This window comes from Dipodomys merriami, unplaced genomic scaffold (assembly GCF_024711535.1).
Source record: "Dipodomys merriami isolate MVZ:Mamm:240054 unplaced genomic scaffold, mDipMer1.0.p SCAF_90, whole genome shotgun sequence".
Taxonomy (NCBI): Eukaryota; Metazoa; Chordata; class Mammalia; order Rodentia; family Heteromyidae; genus Dipodomys; species Dipodomys merriami.
The window spans coordinates 3,132,460-3,157,620 of NW_027206513.1; the positions used below are offsets into that span (position 1 = coordinate 3,132,460).

General features: G+C 39.2%; 1 protein-coding gene across 2 annotated transcripts in view; it reads right to left on the reverse strand.

Moving 5' to 3' along the window:
* Positions 1-1,440: 1,440 nt before the first annotated feature.
* The window catches only part of Ckap2l (cytoskeleton associated protein 2 like), a 39,870-nt gene continuing 16,149 nt past the window's right edge, over positions 1,441-25,161 (reverse strand). For both annotated transcript variants that reach the window (XM_070013253.1, XM_070013252.1), the window contains exons 4-9: positions 23,549-24,723; positions 18,201-18,408; positions 9,989-10,144; positions 5,489-5,552; positions 3,725-3,899; positions 1,441-2,561 (exon numbers count right to left, since the gene is read on the reverse strand). In XM_070013253.1, the coding sequence (XP_069869354.1) occupies positions 2,336-2,561; positions 3,725-3,899; positions 5,489-5,552; positions 9,989-10,144; positions 18,201-18,408; positions 23,549-24,582 (1,863 nt within the window). In that variant the 5' untranslated portion in view covers positions 24,583-24,723 and the 3' untranslated portion in view covers positions 1,441-2,335. The remainder of the gene's footprint in view (positions 2,562-3,724; positions 3,900-5,488; positions 5,553-9,988; positions 10,145-18,200; positions 18,409-23,548; positions 24,724-25,161) is intronic.

A 25,161-nucleotide genomic window follows, 5' to 3' on the forward strand; every position in this document is an offset into this window, starting at 1 on the left:
GCTCATAACTGCAAAATCTTTTTATTTTTTATAACTGTACTAAAGCTTGAACTCAGGGCCTGGACACTTTCTCATCGTTTTGTCACACAAGGCCGACACTCTACCATTTGAGTCTCAGCTCCACTTTGATAACTGCAAAGTCTTATGTGAGGCCACCTCCAGGTCCAAATTTGTTCCACTGTCATAACTTCGTGTTGTCCAGTATGAGGTTTATTATTTTTAGTTGAGACTATTTTCTAAACTATAAACATGATTCTAAGATGGCTAATCTCAGAGTCTAGATTTCCACCTTACTTTTTCAAAATTTCTACCAGGAAAATTATCTTTCCAACACATCTGGGAAAAGCATCCCATTGGTTCTGGTTGGGAAATGACTCAGTCAATATTCCTAGCCAGGAACATACAAACTCTTGTTGGCCAGGCCCAGGACACATGCTCTCTTCTATGAGTAGGAAAGAGATGGCTCTGAGAAACCCGGGGGCCTCTTAATAGAAACAGAAGGTGTGAGGGAGGAAAAAAAAAGTCTCATAGCATGTAAAAGAATAGAAGAATACTGATATAGTAAACTTTAATGAATGAGAACCATCATGTCATTCTGCAGTAATGTCATTTGTAATTTTCCTATCTTGTTTTAAAATTCACTCCAAGAAGTGGTTTCTAAACCATTCAGGATTTGCTTTCTGAGAAGGCCTACATTTCCATTACAATTCCCAGGAAATCTATTTCCTAAGTGATTAAGGATCTTCCTTTCCCTTTATCTAGGAACAGCTGGTTATTAAATAAGAAGGTTACTGTTTTCTGCAATTGCTATAGCATCCACGATCACATCCACAGCCTTTTGTACTAGCTCAGGTTATTCAAACTTCCAACTTGCATGGTAAAAATTATACATTAGCTATTTTTCAGGCCTGGGGAGGGAGAGATGGGAGACACTGGCAGAGGATAAGCCATTCTAGAAGGTAGAGAAAAGTGAAGTGCATGAGGTAAATGCAGTGCAGGCTATCCTGAGGATACATCTGAGGACTGAAGACTGTCTAGGGGCTGAGGCATGGATGCTTTTAATATGTGACTTCTGTAAGTCCCATGGTCAGACTTTGTGGCTGCATGGATATTCCTACATTTCAGTTGTGATGACTATTTATTTCTCATGACAGTTATGGTTTTATAGCTCAGTTTTTATGATCCTTGATATTATAAACCTGTTCCTGAGAGAGATCTGCTTCCCTAACAATGAAATATTCAGTTTTGGGGTGGGGTTTATGGCCAGACCCTTGATTAGGGTGACTTCTCCAGGCAATGAGTGTATCCCAGGATGCCTCCTGGGCAACTTTGTCCATGTTTCCACAGTGAAACCCCTAGTTCTTTTGCCAAATCATTACCACTGTTTTGTGACAAAATACATATTCAAGAATCAACAATTTAGTATTTTTTTATTATAGATCATATTTAAATACAAAGAAAATTAATAGTCCCCATATTGACTAGGCTTTTCTATACATTATATTTCTTAAACAATTCTGATTCTTACTACAAGTGGTTGCCCAGAAGGAAGAAAGAGCAACCTGCTGTGAGACTCACATGGCCTTTTTAGGTGAGCTGTCCCTGGGCAGAGAGAACTGAAGTGAAGCAGAAAGTGTCCTTTCTCCTACACCCTTTCCCTTGTCTTTTATTTTTAACTTGAAGTGTTTCTGAATAACAAATGCAAAACCAGGTTTGGATATGAAAAGTTAAATGATCCCTACTGCAGGATTGTGTTTTACTGGGGATGAAGAGCAAGAATCACCCCTTCTCTGCAGGGTCACTGGGAGGGAAGTCCAGATTACTGCAAATGTCACCCCAGAGAGAAAGCAGAGCTACTCTGCAGCTCATCTGAAACATGGAAGAGGGGTGATCATGTAGCCTAGCAAGCTGGCTTCAAAGCTCAGCTCTTCTCGTGGAAGAACTTACCCATTCTGCTAAGGAGGATATGAAAAGAAGTCTCACCATGCTGCACAATAATCTCAGGGTTGAAAAGACTGTGGCAATGGGTTTAAAGTAAAACAGCAATTTTTTCCCAAACTTGTGGAGTAAATATTCAAAACTTATAAAACTGTGGCAAATTACAGTTTTTTTTGTTTTTTTGTTTTTTTTTTACAAATTACAGTTTTAAGCATATAAACTGAACACTTTCCTGTGTGTATATAAATTTGAGGGGTAAATCCAGTGACTTATTCCCTCAATCTCAAGAGTTCTCTGTATCTGTGATGTTTCAACATTAGACATTTTCTTCAAGTTATCTGGACAAAAGCATTTCTTGAAGGTTGTGAATCACACACACACACATACCACATAAAAATTACAATTCAAGTATCTCAAACCCTAATGTCACGGGCAACGCCTCATTCTTACGAAATATATAGCACTCTGTGTCTTCTGCCTCTAGAAGTTCATCAAGAGAAGCCACGACCAGATCATGTTCCTGCAGCATTTCTGGGTAGTGGGACACCACTCGTTCAATCCTTGCAGAGCGCCTTACGGGAGTGATAAGCTTCATGTCTTGCACTTCTGGCATTCCATTGATTCTGAGAGATTGCAAAAGACGCATTTAAAGCTTTACAGCCTCCAGAAACTCTTATTTATTATTTGATGGCTCTTCCCTGACTTCTGGATGCTTGGCGCTGTCTGCTACTGGATGGTTTATTCATAGGGATTTAATAAATGTAATGTGAAGTATGGTTTTTATTTGAAGGTACTTGTTTTGCAATTGCTGTTTATATCACAAATTTTCAAGGAATTTGTAGATTTTAAGGCAATTGAGCCTAGCACCACATTTGGTTAGACTAATGAATTTTAAGTTTCTTTCTAGCTCTGACAGTAATAAAGCTAGAAAGAACTTTAAAGATGGTGAACCAAACTACAGCTTGAAACTGGAATAAGTTAGGCATCGTCTTTTTAAAACTGCAGAAACATTCCAGTAAGAAGCAGCATGGGGGATAGGATAGAATCTTTTCTATTCAGGGACTCTGCTCTACAACTCACAAAGCTACTGATTACATTAGTCTAAGCAGAACCAGCAGGCCAGTCTTCTCAAAAGCTTTCATAATCATTCTAGAGCCAATAAAATGTGGTTTTCAGACCAATTGCCCATTTTCATCTATCCCTGTGCTAACAGTAGCAGGCAGTGATATATCTAGAAGAATCTAGGACTAGAAGGCGCAACTGTGCTTACCAGGGCACTGAGACATAGAACTGTTATCCTAGCACTGTAGTTTGGAATTATTTCAAGATTATGAATAGAATGATTGAGGAAGACTACATTTAACTTTTAGAAAATGACATTGCCATCCTGACACAGCTCCTCAAAATGACTGGGCTCAGCTTTAGAAATATACTTCTTATGTGTTCTCATAGCTCAAGGGATAGCCTATGCTTGGGACTTGGTGCTGTTGACCCCTTTTTGTTCTATCTATACCAGGAAGGCAGAAAAGATAGCGCAGGATAAATGGGAGTAAAGAGGTAAGACTGATGCTAGGAGAGAGGGAAATATAGATACAGAGAAAAGATGAAGAATATCCTGTCAGTGGTCCCAAGCTCCCCTCATCCTCAGCTTCTTCTTCAATGCTAAAACTAAAGTGACCACCTGGATCTCATCTGAACAGTGGTACTCTATAGATTGCTGATACTTTGGGTCAGTGGAGGAAAAATTGAGAACAGAATTAGGTCTGTGATCACAAAGTTGGCTTACCTAGGGAGTGAGGCAATCTGTAATTTGATACCAGGAAGATTATCCTGTTCTGTATTGGTTACTTGGGTTGTTGCTCTAACCAGTTGCTTCTCTTCTGGAGGAAGACAAGCTTGCCCAGATTCCTCTTCCATTGCTGTGGTAGTAGTTTCAGCAACCAAAGAGTTCAAAGTAACTCCTTGTGTATGGAAGGTCAGAAGGAAAGTAAGATTTAGCAATTCAGTACTCAAGCTAAAAATTAATAAAATGAAAAAGCAATATATACCATGATTTCTGAGTATAATGGACTCTGTATTAAATAGTAACTGGTTTGAAGTGGGACCTACAACTGGGTTTTCCTACTAAGTCCCACGACAATTGCCAATGACATCAGTATATCCCATTAGCCAGTCTTCTCTACAGAAAACCCCGGGTCTCCCTGTCACTACCTGGATACTTACCATACCCCCAACCTCCTATTAACTCTCAAGAGAGTTCTCTTAGAGACTATTCACTGGTTTTCTGCCATTATGCTCCATTTTCTTGACTTACTTACTAAGGTTAACTTGATTTGTCAATCCCATCCCTACTTAGAGATGACCACATGGCTATTATGTTTGACAGTGAATAAAAGGTGTCTTGTATTGGCATAATTTTCATGACTGCCTAGCCACAACCACCAACATGAAAGAAGTAAGTCAGACTGAAATAAGTAGTCACTGAGTGCAGAGGCTGAGATCCGAAACAAGATCAACAAAGCTATCGAGTGGCAAAGGAATGAATTGTTGGTTCCTCTTTTTCATCCCTTTGAATAACACTGCCATGCATCATAAATATATGTGCCTAATATTTAAGTTGTAGCATCATTCCCAAAGTCTACCATTAAGTATATCTATTCTATATAACTTTATTCTCCAAAGTAGTGAGTTATCTGGCTATAATTCCACATGACTTGGTTGTTCTCATAAAGGAAAAAGATTTGTCATTTTGTAAGAGAACAAGAATAGTGCACTTTATTTTCAAAAGATAGCTTGCCTTTTTTTTTCCCATTCACATAACAACCATCAGGAATTCTTTCTTTCTTTTTTTTTTTGGCAGTAGTGGGACCTGAACTCTCAGCCTGGGCTCTGTCCCTCAGCTCTTCAGCTCAAGGCTAGCGCTCTACCACTTAAACCACAGCACCGCTTTCGGCTTTTTCTGCCGGCTTTTTCTGTGGTGCTGAGGAATCAAACCCAGAGCCTCATGCATGCAAGGTAAGCATTCTACCACTGAGCCACCTTCCCAGACCCACCATCAGGAATTATAATGTGTCACTGTATTTGGCTAATAGTTCTCATAGAAAAGTCCTTTAAAGACTGACCAATGACAGTAATGATTACCTAAGTGAAGAGACTTTTGAGATGGCTATTTTTAAAGAGATAACAAGAATTCAGACAACTAAGTGATGGTGAGTTTATTATGACTAAGCATGTAACTTAATCCAAAACTTCGGTCTCTTTTGCCCTAGATTCTTGCTAATAGCCACTTGTCTTCTCTCCCCTGGGACTCTGAGGAAAGCAGGGTAGTTCAGTCTATGTTGCTTTGGTGGAAACAACATTTGGTCAGTGTTAGGCATAACAGAAACAAATCAGTTGATGAAACTGGCTGAAAAGGCCAGGCCATGAAACCCAAAAAGTCAGAGTTTTCAGGAAATGCAAAATTCCTTTTCTTGTTTCCCCTTGAGTATTTCTGGATGATTTTTACTTGTACAGCTAAAGAGAATGAATTTAAATGCAAAAACAACAGTACCTTCTGTGGTTCTGTTTGTATCTTGTAAAATATTAATAACAACTTCCCGTAACTCTTGTATTGGCTGTAAAGAAGAAAATAAACAAATAGTTAAAAAGAATTCATGGAAAAAATGAGCTAAAGAACTTTGTGTAATGCTCAAATAAACTTCCTAGAGTAAACATTTTTAAAAAAAATTTCTTGTCTGGCTATAAATAACATTTAAAAGGTTTCAAATTTAAAGCTTCATAGAAAAATAAAGGAATGGAGAAAACATTGGCTAAAAACTGGCATACTTAATTTTAATGAGGAACTGCATTTAAAGTTGTTTATAATAAGATTTCTCTAAATCACATTCTGTTTCCCTATTAATTTATACATACCATTGAAGATGTGTTCCTTAACAACAACAAATCATCCCTATTTGTTAGCATTTTAAATAATTTTCCCAGCCTTTCTTTTCATTCTTCTTTTATTTAGTGTAACAACATACCTATAGAAATAACCTGATAGAAAAGTAATTTTGTAATTTTCTTTTCTTCTTCCCTCCCTTCCTCCCTCCCTCCCTCCCTCCTTCCTTCCTTCCTTCTTTCGTTCGTTCCTTTCTTCCTTCGTTCGTTCGTTCCTTCCTTCCTTCGTTCCTTCATTCCTTCCTTCCTTCTAAGTGAGGCTGGAGATTCAACCCAGGTCCTTACATATGCTAAGCTCTACTGTTAAGCTACATTAAATGCCAGAATTTTTTTTTTCTAGGAGGCCAAAGCAGGAAGATCTTAAGTTTGAAGCTAGCCTGTTCTACATAGTAGATTTTGACTCCAAAAAAAAGGGGTAATTTCCTGATACAATGATCTGAGTTAGTCTTCATTTTTTTCACTATTCACAGGAAAATTATATTTGGAAGTTTTTCTTCTTGATCTGCTATGTGCAAATAATAACAGATATAGATTGAAAACAGAACATAAAAACAAAGCTTTTCATATATATAGTTAAAAAAAAATTTTTTTTTGGGTCCGGTCGTGGGGCCTGGGCGCTGTCCCTCAGCTCTTCAGCTCAAGGCTAGTGCTCTACCACTTAAGCCACAGTGCCACTTCCAGCTTTTTCTTTTTGCTCATGTGGTGCTGGGGAATCGAACCCAGGGCCTCATGCATGCAAGGCAAGTGCTCTACCACTGAGCCACCTTCCTAGCCCTTCATATATATTTATAAAATCTAAAATGAAAGTATGCTTTAAGTTTAATGAAGTGAGAATAAATGTAAAGAACACATTGCAAAGAGCATGAATTTTATATAATAGTTTTTATGAACTATCCTACATTTGTCCAGGCCTATGGTTAAAGAAATGGTAGACTGAATATACGCTTATTTCTAATTTCTCTTGAAACTTTAGAAAGTGAGATTGGAGGTATGTAAAATGAGGGTGATATACACATTTGAAAATAATAAAACATATTTAAAAATTTCTAAGCTGGGCACTGGTGACTCATACCTGTAATCCTTGCTACTCAGGAGGCTGATACCTGAGGACTGAGGTTCAAAGCCAGATGGGGCAGGAAAGTCCATGAGACTCTTATCTCCAATTTAACCACCAAAAGTCTGGAAAATGGAGCTGTTGCTCAAAAGCCCAGTTCCTGAGTTCAAGCCCCAGGACCAGCACATAAACACACAAAAGTTATTTAAATAGTGACAAGGGAAAGGATATATAAGAGAGTAGTAGAGAGAGTAACTCTAATTAAAGTGCATTATATGTATTTATGGAAATACTATCATAAACTCCTTTGTAAATAAAAATATGCTAATAAAAATGACATTTTTCCGAATTAAATAAAAAAGAATTTTTCCTAATTCTTATCTGTAAACAAGTAATTATGTCTAAACTTATGCTTTAAGGGCATCTTATGATTTTATTTTGTTGTACTATTTTACAATATTAAAAAGCATGCTTTCTTCTTAATTGTGTCTACATATCACAACATTTTTAGGATTACCCATTTGCCGTGTTATTTTCATTATTCTTATCTAACTCCAACTTCAAAAAAATAAATAGTATGGGCTGGGAAGGTGGCTTAGTGATAGAGTACTTGCTAGTATGCATGAAGCCCTCAGTACCACATAAAAAGTGGCACTGTGGTTCAAGTGGTAGAGTGCTAGCCTTGCGCAAAAGAAGCTAAGGGACAGTGCCCAGGCTCCCAGTTCAAGCCCCAGGACTGGGAAAAAAAAATAAGTAAAATGTGTAAAGAATAGGAGAGAATAAATAGCAAGATGGAATCTGGAAGACAGAAGGAAAAGAGGTAAACAACTTGACTACTCAAAGGAGCTAAATCTTGACCTGGCAGTATGGCCAAGAAAACCCCAGATCATACCACAGATCTCCTAGTAGGTTAAGAATGGGAGGTGGAGCTAGGAGCCAGTGACTCACGTCTATAATCCTAGCTACTCAGGAAGCTGAGATATGAGGATCACTGTTGGAAACTAGCTAGAGCAGAAGAGTTCAGGGGACTCTTATTTCCAATTAAGCACTGAAAAAGCTGGAAGGAGAACTGTGGCTCTGAGGTAGAGGGCTAGCTGTGAACCTAAAAGGTCAGGTCCTGAGTTCAAGCCCCAGGACAGTCAACTGTGGCTCTGAGGTAGAGGGCTAGCTGTGAACCTAAAAGGTCAGGTCCTGAGTTCAAGCCCCAGGACAGTCAACAACAACAACAACAACAACAACAACAACAACAACAACAACAAAAGAGAATGGAGGTGGGACCTAATCAGGAGGATTCTAGAACATGTATTCAGAGTCAGATCTCCAAATCCGCCCTATATCTCTGAAAATCATGCAGCTGAGGACTGTACCTTTTCATCCCATCAGAAAAGTAGGGATAAATTCTACAAGTTCCTTTGCAGTGGGGGGGGGGGGGATACATATCATGCAAGATCAGAGGTATCTACTGAAAACAGGATAAATCAAAAGTTCTCAGAGTGAGGTTTGATATTAGTAGCTTTCCTCTTTCCCCAAAAGATGCAGAAAGTTGCTAGCTCCAGCAAGGAGACTAGAAGAGCTTTCTTTAGAGAATTTAACCAGTTTAAGGGGAAAGACCTAATAATACTGATATTGAGTGTTATCTAACCATTCTATACAGCTAGATTATGTTAGAGTGAATCCATGTGTCCAGAATTTTACACTTTTTCAAATAGCCCAATGTCATAAGAATCTGAAGAGATTACAGAATACAGTAATAAAAAATAAGCAAACAATAGTGTACATGTGTGAAAGAGATACAGAGACAGAGACACACATAGATCACACACACACACACACACACACACACACACACACACACACACACAGAGGATAATACTTGAGAAGAAACGTAATGAAGGAAGGAGAAAACTTAATAGAGCACTAGGAAATGAGATGTACCCAACTCAAGAAGGAAGTACAGTATGTGAGGGGGATGGTTAAATCCTCAACCTCTCCACAATTACGCCTAAAACTGAAAAGTGAAGAAAATAACAACCCAAGCATTTTCTTACAATAGAGGTAAACATATAATCAGTTTTCTCTGGGAAGTAGAAAATGGGAGTGGAAAGAAGCAAAAATCTTACTGAATGAAATTTACTGAACTATTTAACTGTGATTGTGAATAATCATGGAAACAGTCTGTAGAATACTGAGTATGAATCAGAAAAATGACCATGAAGTAAAAAAGAGTTACAACATTAATTCATTCAGTCTTTGTTTAAAAAATCATGGTTCTAAGATGGTTTTATTCTAGGTTTTAGAATTAATGTTTTTTTACTCAATGGCTATGAATTGTTGATTTATGGTTATTGGTGTGTTGAACTTGTTATCTTTTTAGGTACTTTGAGGTCAAACTTTAATGAGAATTGGATACTGATGTTCTAACTTTCCATAAACTGTATATTTCTTTAATTAGTATTAAGTAAGATGTGATTACTTGACAAGAAAACTGCTTCTATTGGTTTACATGTAACATTACTTTCTATAAATGTATTAGTTTCTATTAATGTATTAAAGGACATACTATACTTCATGTTCTATGTATAACTTCATCAAGTTAATTTTATTTTTATTTTTTGTTTTTGTGTCAGTACTGAGACTTGAACTCAGGACCTTGTGCTTGCACTTCGCTTTTTTGCTCAAAGCTGGTACTCTAACCTCTTGAGTCATACCTTCAGGTCTGGCTTTGTGCTGGTTGTTTGGAGATAAGACTTTCTGTCTGGGTTAGCTTTGAACCAATGCGATCTTTAGATCTTAGCCTGCTGAGTGACTGGGATTACAGGTATGAACCTCTAGCTTTCATAGTTTTGTTTGGTATGTATAAATTGTATAAAACAACAAGTTCTTGTCATAACAAGTTATGACATTTTCATACATGCATAACATACTTTGATCATATTGACTCCTCATCCTTCATTAGTCAGAAGTTTCACATTTTATTATATACCTATTTTAAGCAATAATAGAAAAACCACATGAAAGAGAACTTTAAGAAGTCACCCACCCAAGACAGATACTCACTGTTGCCCCACTTTTAATGGCCTCTTCATAAAGTCCAATAACATCAAAGGTGCCTTTACTTGCCAGCAACTTTGCTTTGCAGATCCAGAATTTAGCAAATTTCTCAGCCTCAGGAATGCCAGACAATACTGTAAATACTTCATGAGAAGGCACACCCTGAAAAAAGAAAATATCCAGAGATCTCTGTTTCACTGTTGCGTCTTTAATGTCCCATCCTTTCTTTTCCATTTCCTTCCTGTTTCTTTCCTGTTTCCTTTTTCAGTGCCAGTAGTAAGGTTTAAACTCAGGGCCTGGAAGCTAGTCCTTAGCTTTTTCAGTCAAGGCTGCTTTACTTGAGCTCCACTTCTGGCTTTTTGGTAGTTAACTAGAGATAGAATCTCATGGACTTTCTTGCCCAGGCTGGCTTTGAACTTCCTCAGATTTCATCTTACTGAGCAGCTAGGGTTAGAGACATGAGCCACCAGCACCCAGCCATTAAATTTATTCTAAACTTAAAATTTTATTTAAATGAGGTATGATATACATATAATATAATGGCTCATACTTGGATTCCTAGCTACTTAGGAAATTGAGATCTGAGAATTGTGGTTTGAAGCCATGCTGGGCCAGAAAGTTCAAAAAATTCTTATCTTCAACTAACCACCAAAAAGTCAGAAGTGAAGGTGTGGCTCAAGTGGTGAAGTGCTACCTTTGAGCAAAAAAGCTCAAGGACAGTGTCCAAACTCTGAGTTCAAGACCCAGGACAAGACACACACAACTACACATTTTAATTTTATATTTCAATGATTTTTGACATTAATGATGAAATTTTAAGTTACATTAGATCACACATAAAAATATCATATTAGAAGGTAAGGAATATGTTCTATATTTTTATGAGGTGCAAAACTAAAGCCACACTGAACTCTACAGTAATCAATACTTTCATATTCATAATATTCATGATACTACATATCTAGAATAACCTGAACTGTGAGTTTCCACATGATGCTAACAGCATCACGAAGGGTGGTAGAGGTATGCAAAGGTCAGGAGTATGTATGTATGGTTGGAGATTCACACAGCTGTATATGAAAGAGATTAAATTCTATGCCAATGAGCTTTGACTTGGGTTTGGCTTGTTCTCAGGGGAGGAGGCTAGTAGTATGGACCACCATAAAGAGGGACCTACCATGCTCTGAAGTCCAGGCACTGGCACATTTAATCAAGCAGTACCTTCTGCTGCTCTTGAGATGCAGGAGTCACATTCACAAAGATACATTCACAATCAAGAATCAGTGCTTGAGAAAACCAATATTGTTTATAAAATTATAAAATTCAACAAAGCAGAAGGAACACTGGAGCAAAAAGTTGGGAGACCAAAGAGGGATACATTGGAAGAATACTACAGGCAGAATTGGCAGAGTGATAAGAGAATATTGCTATTATAAACTTAGAATGGGCTGTTATAAAAAAGAATGAATAGTGAGAGGGCTTGGGTTCAATTATCAGTAGCACACATAAATAAACAAAGAATAGCAATAGATACTGCTGAAGAATAAACCAGTGAGCTGAAAATTCAACTGTAGAACTTCCCCAAACTCCAGTGCAACAGATCAAAAGGGACAGTATAAAATAGAAATGTAAGGTTCTGGAAGCCACATCTATTGTTAATTCCAATAACCTTTTAACAGAATTTCTAGTAGAAAAGTAGAATAAAGCTAAACATTGAAAGCAGCTGCAGGAGAAAAATGTCAAGAACTGAATAACAAAAAACTTGTCTAGCTGGCACCAGAGACTCATGTCTGTAATCCTATCTATTGAGGAGGCTGAGATCTAAGGATCATGGTTTTGAAGCTAGCCCTGGCAGGAAAGTCTGTGAGTCTTTTTTTTTGGTTGGTTGTGGGGTTTGAGCTCTGGGCCTGGGCGCTATCCCTGAGCTTCTCAGCTCAAAGCAATCACTCTACCACTTGAGCCACAGTGCCACTTCTGGTTTTCTGGTGGTTAATTGGAGATATGAGTTCTTGGACTTTCCTGCCCAGGCTGGCTTTGAATTGAGATCCTCAGATCTCAGCCTCCTGAGTAGCTATGATTACAGGTGTCAGCCACCAGCGCCCCAGAGGTGAGATTCTTGTCTACAATTAACCTCAGAAAACTGGAAGTGTCATTGTGGCTCAAAGTGGTAGAGAGCTAGACTTGATTGATAAGCTCAGGGACAGCACTCAGGCCTGATCAAGCCCCACAATCACTACTACCACCACTACCACCACCACCACCACCACCACCAACAACAACAACAACAAAAACTGTAGACTGTAAATCTAGCTAGTCAAGAAGGATGATGCAAGAAACACATTTAGAAAACTGAGGATACATAGAGACAGAGAGCACATGTTTTCTCTTATATGTGGAAGTTAGGTCTAAAAATACACTGGGACATGATAAATTACACAGGACTCTAGGCGTTCACACATAGTGAGACCAGAGAATACTCTTTGGGGAGGAACATAAAAGTGTAATGCCTATGTGCCTCTGATAATATAAAATAATATTTATAAAAATGAAATAGAAATAAGAGGTTTTTTCTTTGTTGTTGTTTTTATCCTCTTTTTGTCTTGTTCATTTATCTGTCTTAGGGAGGAGAAGGAGAGGCACAGAAATGGAAGGACAAAGGATGAACAAATGCAACAGGGGAACTCACTAGACACTATGTTGAAAATGAACTATACAATTTATAGATGAGAATGGGAGGGTAAAACTGGGAGAGAGTGAGTGAAGGAGTGACATTGTCCAAAAACAAATGATTTATATAGCTGTAACTCCTCTGTACATTACCTTTATAATAACAATAAAAAAATTAAAAAAATCCGACTCAAAACTTCCCTTGAAAAAACTAAGGAAAAGAGATAATCCTAAAAGCTTCCAAAGAGGGGAATAAAAAGGATGGTACTGGGAGTGAAAGGAAAAAAACAAATTGTTTAAATAGGGATACAGGTTGACACATTGCAACAATGAAATGTATAAGACACTATGTCAAAAAAAATGAACTTTACAATTTAGGCAGGGGAGGAGCAGGATGTAGTTGTGGAGGTGGGAGGGAAGGGATGTTAGGGGAAAAACAAAGGAGGAAGGAGGGGGCAACAATGCTTGATAAGATATGTACTCATTACCTTCCTCATGTAACTGTAACCCCTCTGTACAGTATTTTCAAAATAAAAAAAACTTATTGAAATAAAAGGATGGTACTTACAGAGCAATGAAATTCAGATCATATGACTTTAATAAATCAGCAACTTCAGATTCAAGAAAGAAAATTAGGGGCTGGGAAGGTGGCTCAGTGGTAGAGTACTTGCCTCACATGTGTGAGGCCCTGGGTTCGATTTTTCAGCACCACATAAGCAGAAAAAGCCGGAAGTAGTGCTGAAGAGCTGAGGGACAGTGCCCAAGCCCAGCGTTCAAGCCCCATGACTGACCAAAAAAAAAAAAAAAGAAAAGAAAATTAAAAAATTAACTTTCAAGTTTTCCATGGATAATAACCTGAAATTAGGAATTATCTCTAGCCAAACTTTGATCATAGAATAAGGGTAAAATGATGACATTTTCACAAATATAAGCATTCAGAAAGTTTTCAAGTTATATTTGAATTATCATTTAGTAGTTCATCTACCTTTTTTTTTTTTTTTTTAAATGTCATGGGGTTTGAACTCTGGGTCTGGGCACTATTCCTCAGCTCTTCAGCTCAAGGCCAGCACTCTACCACTTGAGCCACAGCGCCACTTCTTGTTTTTCTGGTGGTTTATTGGAGATAAGAGTCTCACAGACTTCCTTGCCCAGGCTGGCTTTGAACTGTGATCCTCAGATCTCAGCCTTCTGAGTAACTAGGATTACAGGCATGGGCCACCAGCACTCGGCTACCATTTTGTTTCTGACTTACTGTTTTCTTTTTCTTTTTATTTATTTTTTTATTGTGAAAATACTGTACAGAGGGGTTACAATTACATGAGCAAGATAATGAGTACATTTCTCATCAAGCATTGTAGCCTCCTCCTTTGTTTCCCCTTCCCATCTGACTTACTGTTTTTGACTTACTGTTTTCGTTATGAAGTAAACTGTATCAAGCACAGAAACAGGAAAAATAATTATAAAATAAAATGGCAGGTTTAAATTTAGACATATGAGTAATCATAAATGTGTAGAGGCTAAATTTGCTTTTTAAAACAGAGAGCTTTGGATTTGTTTAAAAAATTCACCTGAAGCTGGGTACCAGTGGCTCACACCTGTAATCCTAGCTACTCAGGAGGCTGAGATCTGAGGATCTCTGTTCAAAGCCAGCCCCGGCAGGAAAGTCCTCGAGACTCTTACCCCCAATAAACCACCAGAAAACCAGAAGTGGTGTTGTGGCTCAACTGGTAGAATGCTAGCCTTGGGCTGAAGAGCTGAGGGATAGCACCCAGGCCCAGAGTTCAAGCTCCATGACTGACCAAAAAAAAAAAAATTTCACCTGTAAACATTCATATAAGACATTCCTAAAAGAAATCAACCCAGGAAAGTTTAAAACTAAAGAGATGGTGCTGGGTATAGTGATTTACATTTGTAATCTCAGCTACCTGGGAGAACTGCAGTCTGTGGACAGCTTAGGCAAAAAGTTCTTAATATCTCATCTAAACAAATAGCATAAACAGGAGGATTGTAGTTTAGGCTGAAAAAAGTAAGACCCTGTTTGAACAAAAATGAAAGTAAAGTGGATTGGGGATGGAGCTCAAGGGGTAGAGTGCCTGCCTAGCAGGAGGAAGGTCTTGAGTATTGCCCAGGGCCCAGGTATTGCTCCCCTTTCCCAAATAAACAAATAAATGAACAACAACCAGAAACCTAAAGAGATAGAAAAAGATCTCGTAGATAAATTCTACTAAGAACCCCGATGTGGTAAGGTAATTAGCAGGCAAAAGAGAAATCAAAGTAAGTCATTAATCTTCATGTGCTAACAACAGATTTGGAAAGATAAAAAAGCAAATCTTCACAGAAATACATAGGGAAATTGTCCCTGACTGATCATAGTTCTAGAGAAACCTTGAAATAATTTTTTTCAGAAAGTAACAGATTAAGTAAACTGAAAGGACATATTTACTTTTTCAGATACTTCTAGCACATTTACTAAAAATAATTAGAAATTTATACCGTAAAGAAAATTTCAACAAATTCCGCCAAGCATAAGTCATTATGTCAAAAAACGAACTTTACAACTTTGGCCAGGGTGGGAGGGGGGTAGGGGGAGAAAGATGGGAAGGATGGGAAGGGGAAAGGGGAAACAAGGAGGCAACAATGTTTGATAAGAAATGTACTCATTGTCTTGTCCATGTAATTGTAACCCTCTATATGGTATTTTCACACCACACACAAAAGTCACAAAGGTCACCTTACCAATCATAACACAATATAAGTAAAAGTATTAAGAAAGCAAGAAAAAACCCCTAAAATCCTAGAAATTAAAGATAAATAGGGTCTTACCGTGCAGCCTAGGCAAGCCTCTAAATGGAGATCTCAAACCATTTAGAAATGAACAGCAAGGAGACTATGTCAGTTCGTAGGCAAGTTACACAGCAAGCTATTGTCTCTTGTCTCTAAATCCACCTGTAACCCTCTACTTTGTGATGCTAGAACTCTAAGGACTTTCTACTAGACAGCAGCTTCCTACTGGACTCTTCCAGTGTGAGGCAATAGAGAAGCTGGTAAGGATGGATAAAGGAGAAGAGACTTCCTTCTTCCCATCTGCTTTCATTTTTCAGCTTAGCAGCAGCACTTGGTTCTGGTCTCTCTCTTCCCTCCTCACTAGGCTCCTAGGAGCAGCAGTCTTTCCTCAAGGCCAGAGGCCCAGGCCAGCAGGGCCCCTTCTCCAGCCCCTGTGGTATCACAACTGCTGGACAGTACATTCTACTTAGAGTTGGAGTCCTATTTCTACTACAGATCTTTTCTCTCATTATGATTTTGTAAAATATGTATTTGTCTTACTCTATTTCCTGGCATGTAACTCTAAAATCCTTTGAATAAAAGAATAATACATGAGTTGATTGAAGGCTAGCAGCTTCTACATAGCTTCAGGATGGCTGCTGGTCACTGAAAAGACCTAGGCAGGATTAAGACCTCTGGGGAGGGACTGAAGGTTAAATTCATTACAAATGGCCAGTGATTCAATTAATCATGCCCATGTAAAGAAGTCACCACAAAACCCCAGAAGACTGGGTTCAGAGAACTTGTAGATAGCAGAGCACATGAGGATTCCTGCAAGGCAGTGGACCTGGAGAGGACAATGAAAGATCTGAGTTCCTTTCCATTTCCTTACTCTATGCATGTTTTCATCAATAGTCCTTGTAAAATCCTTTACAGTAAACTAGCAAGTGAAGTGTTTCTGAGTTCTGTGAGCTGCTCTAGAAAGGAGCAGGATGTGGGGTGAGGGAACCCTGATTAATAGCTTGTTTGTCACAGGTAAAACAATGTGGCGTTTGTAATTGGCACTGGAAGTAAGGAGTGGGGATGGGGTTTGTCTTGGGACTAAGCCCTCAAACTATGAGATGCAATCATAGCTCTTGGTAGAAACTATCAGAACTGAGTTGAATTAGAGGAGAATGGTTGAAGAATTGGTTGACTGCTTGATGTGTCACCCATATGGTCACAGAAGCACTACATTGATTGCTAAGTGATAGAATAGGAAAAGCACTTTTCCTTCCATCTCTATGTTTTGTATACCTGGTGAACACTAGCTGCTCCCTGCAGTTACTGCCTGTGTTACCTCAGATTCCTGTCTGCTGTCAGCTTGGAGTGCAGATCATGTCACTGTGTGTAGCAACATATCCTGCCATATCCTCTCAAATCCCTTACCACAGTTGTTCACCCAGGCTCACAGTGTGCTTCCATTTTGGAATGCTAGTGTCTCTGCCTTCTAGAGTCTGTAGTGTGTGAAAATTTAACAAATGACCTTGCAGATTAGGGTGACTTAGGGGTGTGGTTTACACTGTCTCCAGAGCTTCTCTTGGGACCATACCAGTTGCCTTTGGGAGTAGCTTGATATCACATCATTGACTTACTTTTCTTCCCCATCTTATGATCTCTCTTTCCTCCCAGTGTGCCTTGGAAACTTCTTTTAATAAATAACTTTTCTTCTCTTAGGGTCCACTTCTAGGGAACTCACACAAAACACTGTATGGCCAATTTCCATGGGGCCTGAACTCTGGGCCTGGGCACTGTTCCTCAGCTCTTCAGCTCAAGGCTAGTGCTCTACCACTTGAGCTACAGTGCCACTTCTGACTTTTTCTGCTTATGTGGTGCAGAGGAATTGAACCCAGGGCCTCATGCATGCAAGGCTAGTACTCTAGCACTGAGCCACCTTCTCAGCCTTTTGAATTGTTTTTATTGAGATAGTTGATACAGTTTCTGTTCTTGTGACTTGATCCTGACTAACAAGGTAATAAGGAACATTAGTCAAATCTAAGGGATATGAGAAGGCAAAATTAGAGGCAAATTTAAGCAATAAATATATTTCTGAGATGAGGACTAAATTAAAACTTCCAAGCTTTTAACTAAACAGTTAAGAAAAAACAAAAATTGTGTTGTGTTGAAATTGATGCATGAGAAAAAAATGAATAAAGCAAGAGATGAAAACAAGAAGAGACGACAAAGGTCATAAATAATTCATTTCTCTGTGTACCTGTACAGAGTATACATGTATAAAAACTGCTGGCAAGTGGGGCTGGGAAGTTGGCTCAGTGGTAGAGTGCTTGCCTTGCATGCCTGAGGCCCTGGATTCGATTCCTTAGCACCACATAAGCAAAAAGAAAAAAGCTGGAAGTGGCGCTGTGGCTCAAGTGGTAAAGCTCTAGCCTTGAGCTGAAGAGCTGAGGGACAGCGCCCAGGCCCAGAGTTCAGGCCCCATGACTGGACCCCCCCCCCCCAAAAAAAAGAAAACAACAGAAAACTGCTGGCAATAGTGGTCACATGTGAGAGCAGCAATGTGTGTCTGTTTGTGTGTGTGTGTGTGTATGTGTAGGGAGGCCTAGTCATTGTTGTATCATTTAAAATCATTTTAATATGAATGTACTTGTGTATTTTTTCATGCTACAAAAACAAAGAAGCTGAAAAGCATGAATTGAATTTCTAACTTCACAAAAAAGAAATAGTTGATGTTTAACTGTGAGCCCAAGACTCTAGTTCAAAGCTCTGCAAGCTCATCTTTCATACTAACCTCTTCAATGAGCTGCAGACATCCTTTCAGAGTGTTGTTAATTTTATTGGAGAGTTCCAATTGTGCTTTCTTTTCTTCTTCTTCTTTTTCAATGCTCTTCCAGAATGAAATATTCATTTCTTCTATTATTTTTCTTTTTGTTTTAAATTCCATAGGAGGACGTTTATAGATTTTCCCCTTGGATTTTTGCCATTCTTCAAGTTGTTTCCTGTTATGCAATTAAAGAGTAAGGAAGGATGGCTTTAGTTTTTCAAAACAAAGTCTAGGGGCTGGGAAGGTGGCTCAGTGGTAGAGCGCTTGCCTTGCATGCTCAAGGCCCTGGGTTCAATTCCTCAGCACCACATAAGCAAAAAGAAAAAAGACGGAAGTGGCGCTGTGGCTCAAGTGGTAGAGCGCTAGCCTTGAGCTGAAGAGCTGAGGGACAGCGCCCAGGCCCAGAGTTCAGGCCCCACGACCGGACCCCCCCAAAAAAACAAAAAAAACAAAGTCTAGCTCTTAAAGTATACTATATGTGGAGATTGGAAGTAAGTAAACCTTCAACTATAGACAGAAACCAGAGAATGAATTAAGAAATAATCAACAAATGGACAATGATAGCACTGGGTCAGTTCTACTCATTGCAAGATTGATGTAAGAATGATTATAGGTGGCCAGCATTTCAACCTTCAACTACCTCAACTTCCTAATTATATTCATTATTTTCAATTTCTCTATATGCTAGTTTGGACATTTGCATTCCTAGGACAGCTTTTCATTTCTGAGAGTACCAACTCACCACTCCATTTTTTCTACCAGATGCTTTTGATCATTCAACCGAGACCCACCAAATCTGCATTTTGCCTTCAATAGGGTCTTGGTGCTCAAAGTAACACATTTCACCCAATTCCTTGTGCTCTCCTGACTTTCTTTCATAAACTACATTAATATTTTCAGGGCTCTTTGCTTTAAGTTTTTAGTATTTTTTTGACAGTCTCATTATGTAGCCAAGCTATCCTTGAACTTAAAATCCTCTTGCTTTTCCTTCCAAGTGCTATGGGTACATGCCTGCATCACCATGCCTGGCTTTCTGTACTGTACTTAAGTAGTTCCTCTCTGACAAGTATTAACTTACATTATTCACATTCTCCTCTCTCTTTCACTTTTTTAGTTATTATTATCTTTAAGTAGTTGTAATCATGTTCCTACCATTCAACTGCACCCGTTTCCTCAAGTTACCACTCTCAAGTTCCACTTTTATATATATATATATTGGTCATCCTTCCTTTATTCATTTGCCTGTCTGTTTGCCTTCCTTCCCCTTGACCTCACCTCTCCTCTGACAGAACGTATTTCAGCTTCTTGAGAGCCTTTTTGTTAACCTGTTAATTGTTTAAAGGGGTTATGTATAAGTTAGATCTAAATTATAAACATTTATGAAAACATGCATAGGGCCATTTGCACATATAAACCAACTGACAAAAGTATAGTATATCCATTCTCTACTCCTCACACCCCCCACTTTTTTTTCTTTTTTGTCAGTCATGGGAGATGAACTCAAGGTCTGGGATCTGTCACTAAGCTTTTCTGCTCAAAGCTAGTGCTTTACCACTTTAGGCTACAGTTCCACTTCTGGTTTTCTTATGGTTAACTGGAGGTAAGAGTCTCATAGACTTTCCAGTTTGGGCTGGCTTTGAATTGTGATCTGCAGATCTCAGCCTCCTGAGTAGCTAGGATTACAGATGTGAGCCACCAATGCCTGGCTCCATTCCTGTTTTCAAGCAGGTAATATACTCTTGGAGGACTACAGGTGGATTTATAAAGATATGCAGGCCCAAGTGGTTATATACACAAGCTTCAGCTTTGTTAAATTATAATTATGTATCAATGATCTGCAAGTGCACATTTGCAGGTCTTCTGTGGGAGCTACAGATTTCCTAAACACACTGTCTAGGCTGGTATCTTTTATTTGATGCGTGATACATTTCAATTTAATATTGTACAAAACAAAGCTCTTGATTTTCATCTCCAGATCTGTCCCTAGTTTTCTCCCCTTGATAAATACCATCCTAGTCTACTCAGTTTCTAGGGCTGAAAACAGGTGTTGTATTGCGTAGTTTCTTTCTTTCCTGCATATCTGACACATCACTTACAGATTCAGTACTGCTTCTGCATACAGTACTACCATGCTGGTCCCCATCATTGTCACCTTCTGTCTGAAATGCTGTGGCAGCTTTACTAATTGATCTCCCCGCTTCCACTCTCACCTTCCTTAAACTCATGCTGCACACAATTGCTGATCTGTTGGCTGTAAAGCAGATCGTGTCACTGCCAAGGGCTACCTATGGCTTGTGGAATACAATTCAAAATGTTCTCTATGGCTGAAATACATGGTGTAAATTTGCTCTTGCCTACATCCTCAACCTATGTCTCATCTCCCTCTTGGCCACTACCTATCAGGAACTTGGGCATCCTTTCATTTTCTTTTTTTGGGTCCGGTCGTTGGGCCTGAACTCTGGGCCTGGGCGCTGTCCCTCAGCTCTTCAGCTCAAGGCTGGCGCTCTACCACTTGAACCACAGTGCCACTTCTGGCTTTTTTCTTTTTTTTATGTGGTACTGAGGAATTGAACCCAGGGCCTCAGGCATGCAAGGCAAGCGCTCTACCACTGAGCCACCTTCCCAGCCCATCCTTTCATTTTCTTAATCCATGCCCATTCCTGCCTCAAGGTCTTGCATCTTCCATCCCCTGTTCAAATGACACTTCCTTAAAGAGTAATTATCTGTGAATATCCAGTCTTATGTAGTCAGCATATTGCTTGTCTGTCTCTAGGATGCAAACTCTGTGAAGGCAGAAATGAATAGTGCATAGCACAATACCTGGCCCACACAGGTTTATGTAATGATATCCAGTAAAGTTTATCTTTTTTTTTTTTTTTGTCAGTCGTGGGGCTTGAACTCTGGGCCTGGGCACTGTCCCTCAGCTTTTCAGTTCAAGGCTAGTGCTCTACCACTTGAGCAACAGCGCCACTTCTGGCTTTTTCTGCTTATGTGGTGCTGAGGAATCGAACCCAGGGCCTCATACATGCAAGGCAAGCACTCTACCACTGAGCCACTTTCCCAGCCCCAAGTTTATCTTTTTAAAGTGTGAGATTCCATGAGTATAAATGTATGAAGACATGTAACAATAACTATAATCAAGATATAAGACAAGCCCAACCCACTAATCCATTTGCTACTTACTAGTAAACCTTACCTCTATTCTCTAATTCCTAGAGATCATCAATTTGGCCTTTTTTTTTTTTTTTGCCAGACCTGGGGGCTTGAACTCAGGGCCTGGGCATTGTCCCTGAGCTTCTTTTGCTCAAGGTTAGCACTGTACACTTGAGCACTTGTACACTGGCCTTTTCTGTTTATGTCATGCTTCATGCAAGATAGTCAAGCACTCCATCACTAGACCATGCTCCCAGCCTGGCTTTTTTTTTTGACCCTATAGTTTTGGTTTTTAAGTGATGTTAATAAGTAAATATTAAGAAATGGATGTTAGGGCTGGGAAGGTGGCTCAGTGGTAGAGTGCTTGCCTTGCATGCATGAGGCCCTGGGTTCGATTCCTCAGGGCCACATAAGCAGAAAAAGTCAGAAGTGGCACTGTGGCTCAAGTGGTAGAGTACTAGCCTTGAGCTGAAGAGCTGAGGGACAGTGCCCAAGCCTAGAGTTCAGGCCCCATGACCGACAAAAAAAAAAAAAAAAAAAAGGATGTCATTAGCTCTTTTGTTTCTTTTCAATTTCAGAGTACCATTCGTACTTATGAATAGCTTATTTTGGCCTCAGCATTTTTTATTCACTTTCATTCTGCTTACCTAACAACAGAAGTTGAGATATGTCCCTGGAATTCTTGCTAGCTTCACAGCCTTCCTTTTCATCATAAACAAAGGGGGAACCTTTCTTTTCTAAAATCAGCTTGTTCCTAGCATCTCAATGCCAGTTATTTTATTTCTCTAAGACTTTCCATATATACCCCAAATCATAAGTTACAGAGGGGTAGAGACTAACTATGTGCTCACTGCTCTAGTTCCTTCCTGGGCCTGGCACATCAGAAGTTGCTAAGGGAATACGTGAATGCATGGAACCTTTGCCATCAAAATAATCATGTGCAACAAGCCACAACCTGTCTTATGACCACTTCGCTCTTGTTTCGGAACTCATTTACTAGCTCAGGGGTTTCTCAATCACTTTTCTTTGTACTCAGATGGTTGGTCCTTCTTGCCATCAGTCTTAGCTCTCAACTCAGATGTGACTGTTGGAAGTACCTTCCCTGACCCTTGTATCTAAGCTGGTCATCTCAGCCCTTTCCTCTCAATTATGTCACCCTAAATTTAGTTTGTATCTGTGCACAAGGGCAAAGAGCTTGTTGGTAGTGTTTATCCTAAGATTAAATCTTGACCTCACTTTACTCTCTTGGCACCTGTCAGCTATCATGTAAGTTTCCATGCTCCTTTCACCTCTTTATGCTCACTGCAACCACATACACGCCTGTGTTCTTCTTGGGAAGTTCACCTCATTCTGAGACTATGCTTGGGGAGAAAGTGTATGAAGTCCTTTGGCTCAAGTTTCAAGTATCATGCATGTTAATACTGAGTCCCAGCAACCCAAGAACCTGCTTATTTCTTCCATCTGAGCTCAACATTTGGACAAATGCTCCTTTCTATGTTATCTTACTTTCCAAAACTTATCTTCTCTGACTCATGCAGCTTCTTGTTCTTCTCTGAAAACTTTACTGGACTCAATGACAGGCCTGCTTGACAAGGAACCACCACTAACCACTTCGTATTTATGTGAACTCACTATTAGGGTCCCTTTTTACCTCCTTGTCTTAGATGTTTTTCAGTCCCTGCAGGTACTTCTTGAGTGAGCAGTCTATACTTGCAACCCTGATTTCTTTCTCATCTATTCTATTTTTTTTTTTTTTAATTTTAGGTTAGTACCAGGGCTTGCTCACCTGGCACTCTACTACCTGAGCCATACCTCTAGCCTGGCTTTTTGCTGGTTATTTAGGAGACAGAGACTCTCAGACTTTATTGCCTATGCTAGCTCTGAACACGGATCTTCCAGATTTCAGTCTCCTGAGTAGTTAGGATTATAAATGTAAGCCACCATGCTTGACTGTTTAAATGCTGTATTTTTTAAAATTATAGAATGCCTTACAACACATGTACATATCACCCAGCTCTGCTAAGTCTCAACATTTGCCACAGTTAATCTAAATCTTGTTTTATAGGCTGTAATTAAAAATAACTTAGAAACTATTTCCTGACCAAATATTCTTGATAATAGATTATATTAAGTCACAACATTTTAGAATCAAAACAATGTACCTTCGATCCTCTGTTGCTGCCTTCTTTTTAGTATTTGGATTGGTTTGGGTATCATTTGGGACTCCTCTCCCATTTATGGTTGTGATTCCTGCTTTAGTTTTGGGAGCTGTCTTGTTCAGAAAATGCTTCTGGGGAAGAGCAGTTTTCAACTTGGAGTTCAAAGTCTGTGCTTTTTGTTGAAAGATTTTAAATTTGTTATCATTGGTTCTGTTTGCTTTTATGCTAGGAGTGCTTGGAATGACTGATGTCTGAGGTCTTAAAGAATGTTGTCTAGTCTTCTGATCTTGCTTGCTGTTTGGATGTTGGTTAGTTGCTCCCTGAAGCAAGTTCGGATGTGTTGTAAGTCTCATGGGTTTTACCTTCTGTTCAGTAGTATGGAGTGACTGTAACTTAGTTTCATTTGGTCTTCCATATTTACCCCTGTTGGCCTTCATATCATTTATCTCCTTAACCACTGGTTTCTTTGATGCTTGAGACCTACTATGGGTCTGAATAAAGTGAGAGGGAACTGTCCTTGAGGACTTTTCTCTTGGTTTTGTACAAGCTGCAATTCTAGAGAGTTGCTGTGATTTTACTGGTAGAGTCCAGATTTGTGTTTCTCCAACATTTTTTTTATTAACTCTGTCTTTCAGAACAGCACTATTAACTGAATTTTTGCTTAAGACTTTTTTAGGAGCCAAACTGCACTTGGTTTGCTTGTAAGTGTTAGTCTTTGGCTTACTTAGAATACGTAATTCAGGATCTGGCTTTTGCTTAGGTTCTGATGAAGTTTGGAGCAAGTTCTCTTTGTTCATCTCTTTTACAAAGCCACTCAAAGATTTGTTTTCACCATGGGAATTATCCATAGAGTCCATCCATTTAGCATTTCCCTGACTGGCTCCATGCTGCTTTATAGTTTTCAATTCCTGTGTAATAGAGGACCTCCTAGGTTTTGTTGACAGTTCTGCAGTGGATGACCCAGCTTCATGCTGCTGGTGATTCTTGCTGTATGGTTTACAATTTGGGTTAGAAGAAGCATATCTTGAAGTTGGCATTTTGCTCAGAAGTGGCTCTAACTTTGACTTCTGAGACCCAAAGATATTAGTTGGTCCGGACTGGAGTTTAGTGTTGATAGTCCTTGTAGATTTGATAGGTAAAATAGCATGGCTGGTAATATCCTTTTTGGGTCTAATAGTCTGAAAAGACAAAGAAAAATATATTAAAAATCTATAGTAGAGCTGTGGCTCAAGTGGTAGAGCACTAGCCTTGACAGGCCAAGGCTCTGAGTTCAACATCCAGTAGCAGCATTAAAAAAAAAAAAAACTGGCCACTGGTGGCTCATGCCTATAATCCTAGCTACTCAGGAGGCTGAGAACTAAGAATTGTGGTTTGAAGCCTGCACGGACAGGAAAGTCCACGAGACTCTGATCTTCATTTCACCATCAAAAAAGCTGGAAGTGGAGCTGTGGCTCAAGTTGCAGAATGCTAACCTTGAGCAAAAGAGCTCAGGGACACTGCCCATTTAATCATCAAAAAAGCTGGAGGTAGAGCTGTGGCTCAAGTTGTAGAATGCTAACCTTGAGCAAAAGAGCTCAGGGACAATGCCCAGGTGCTGAGTTCAAACCCCAAGAACA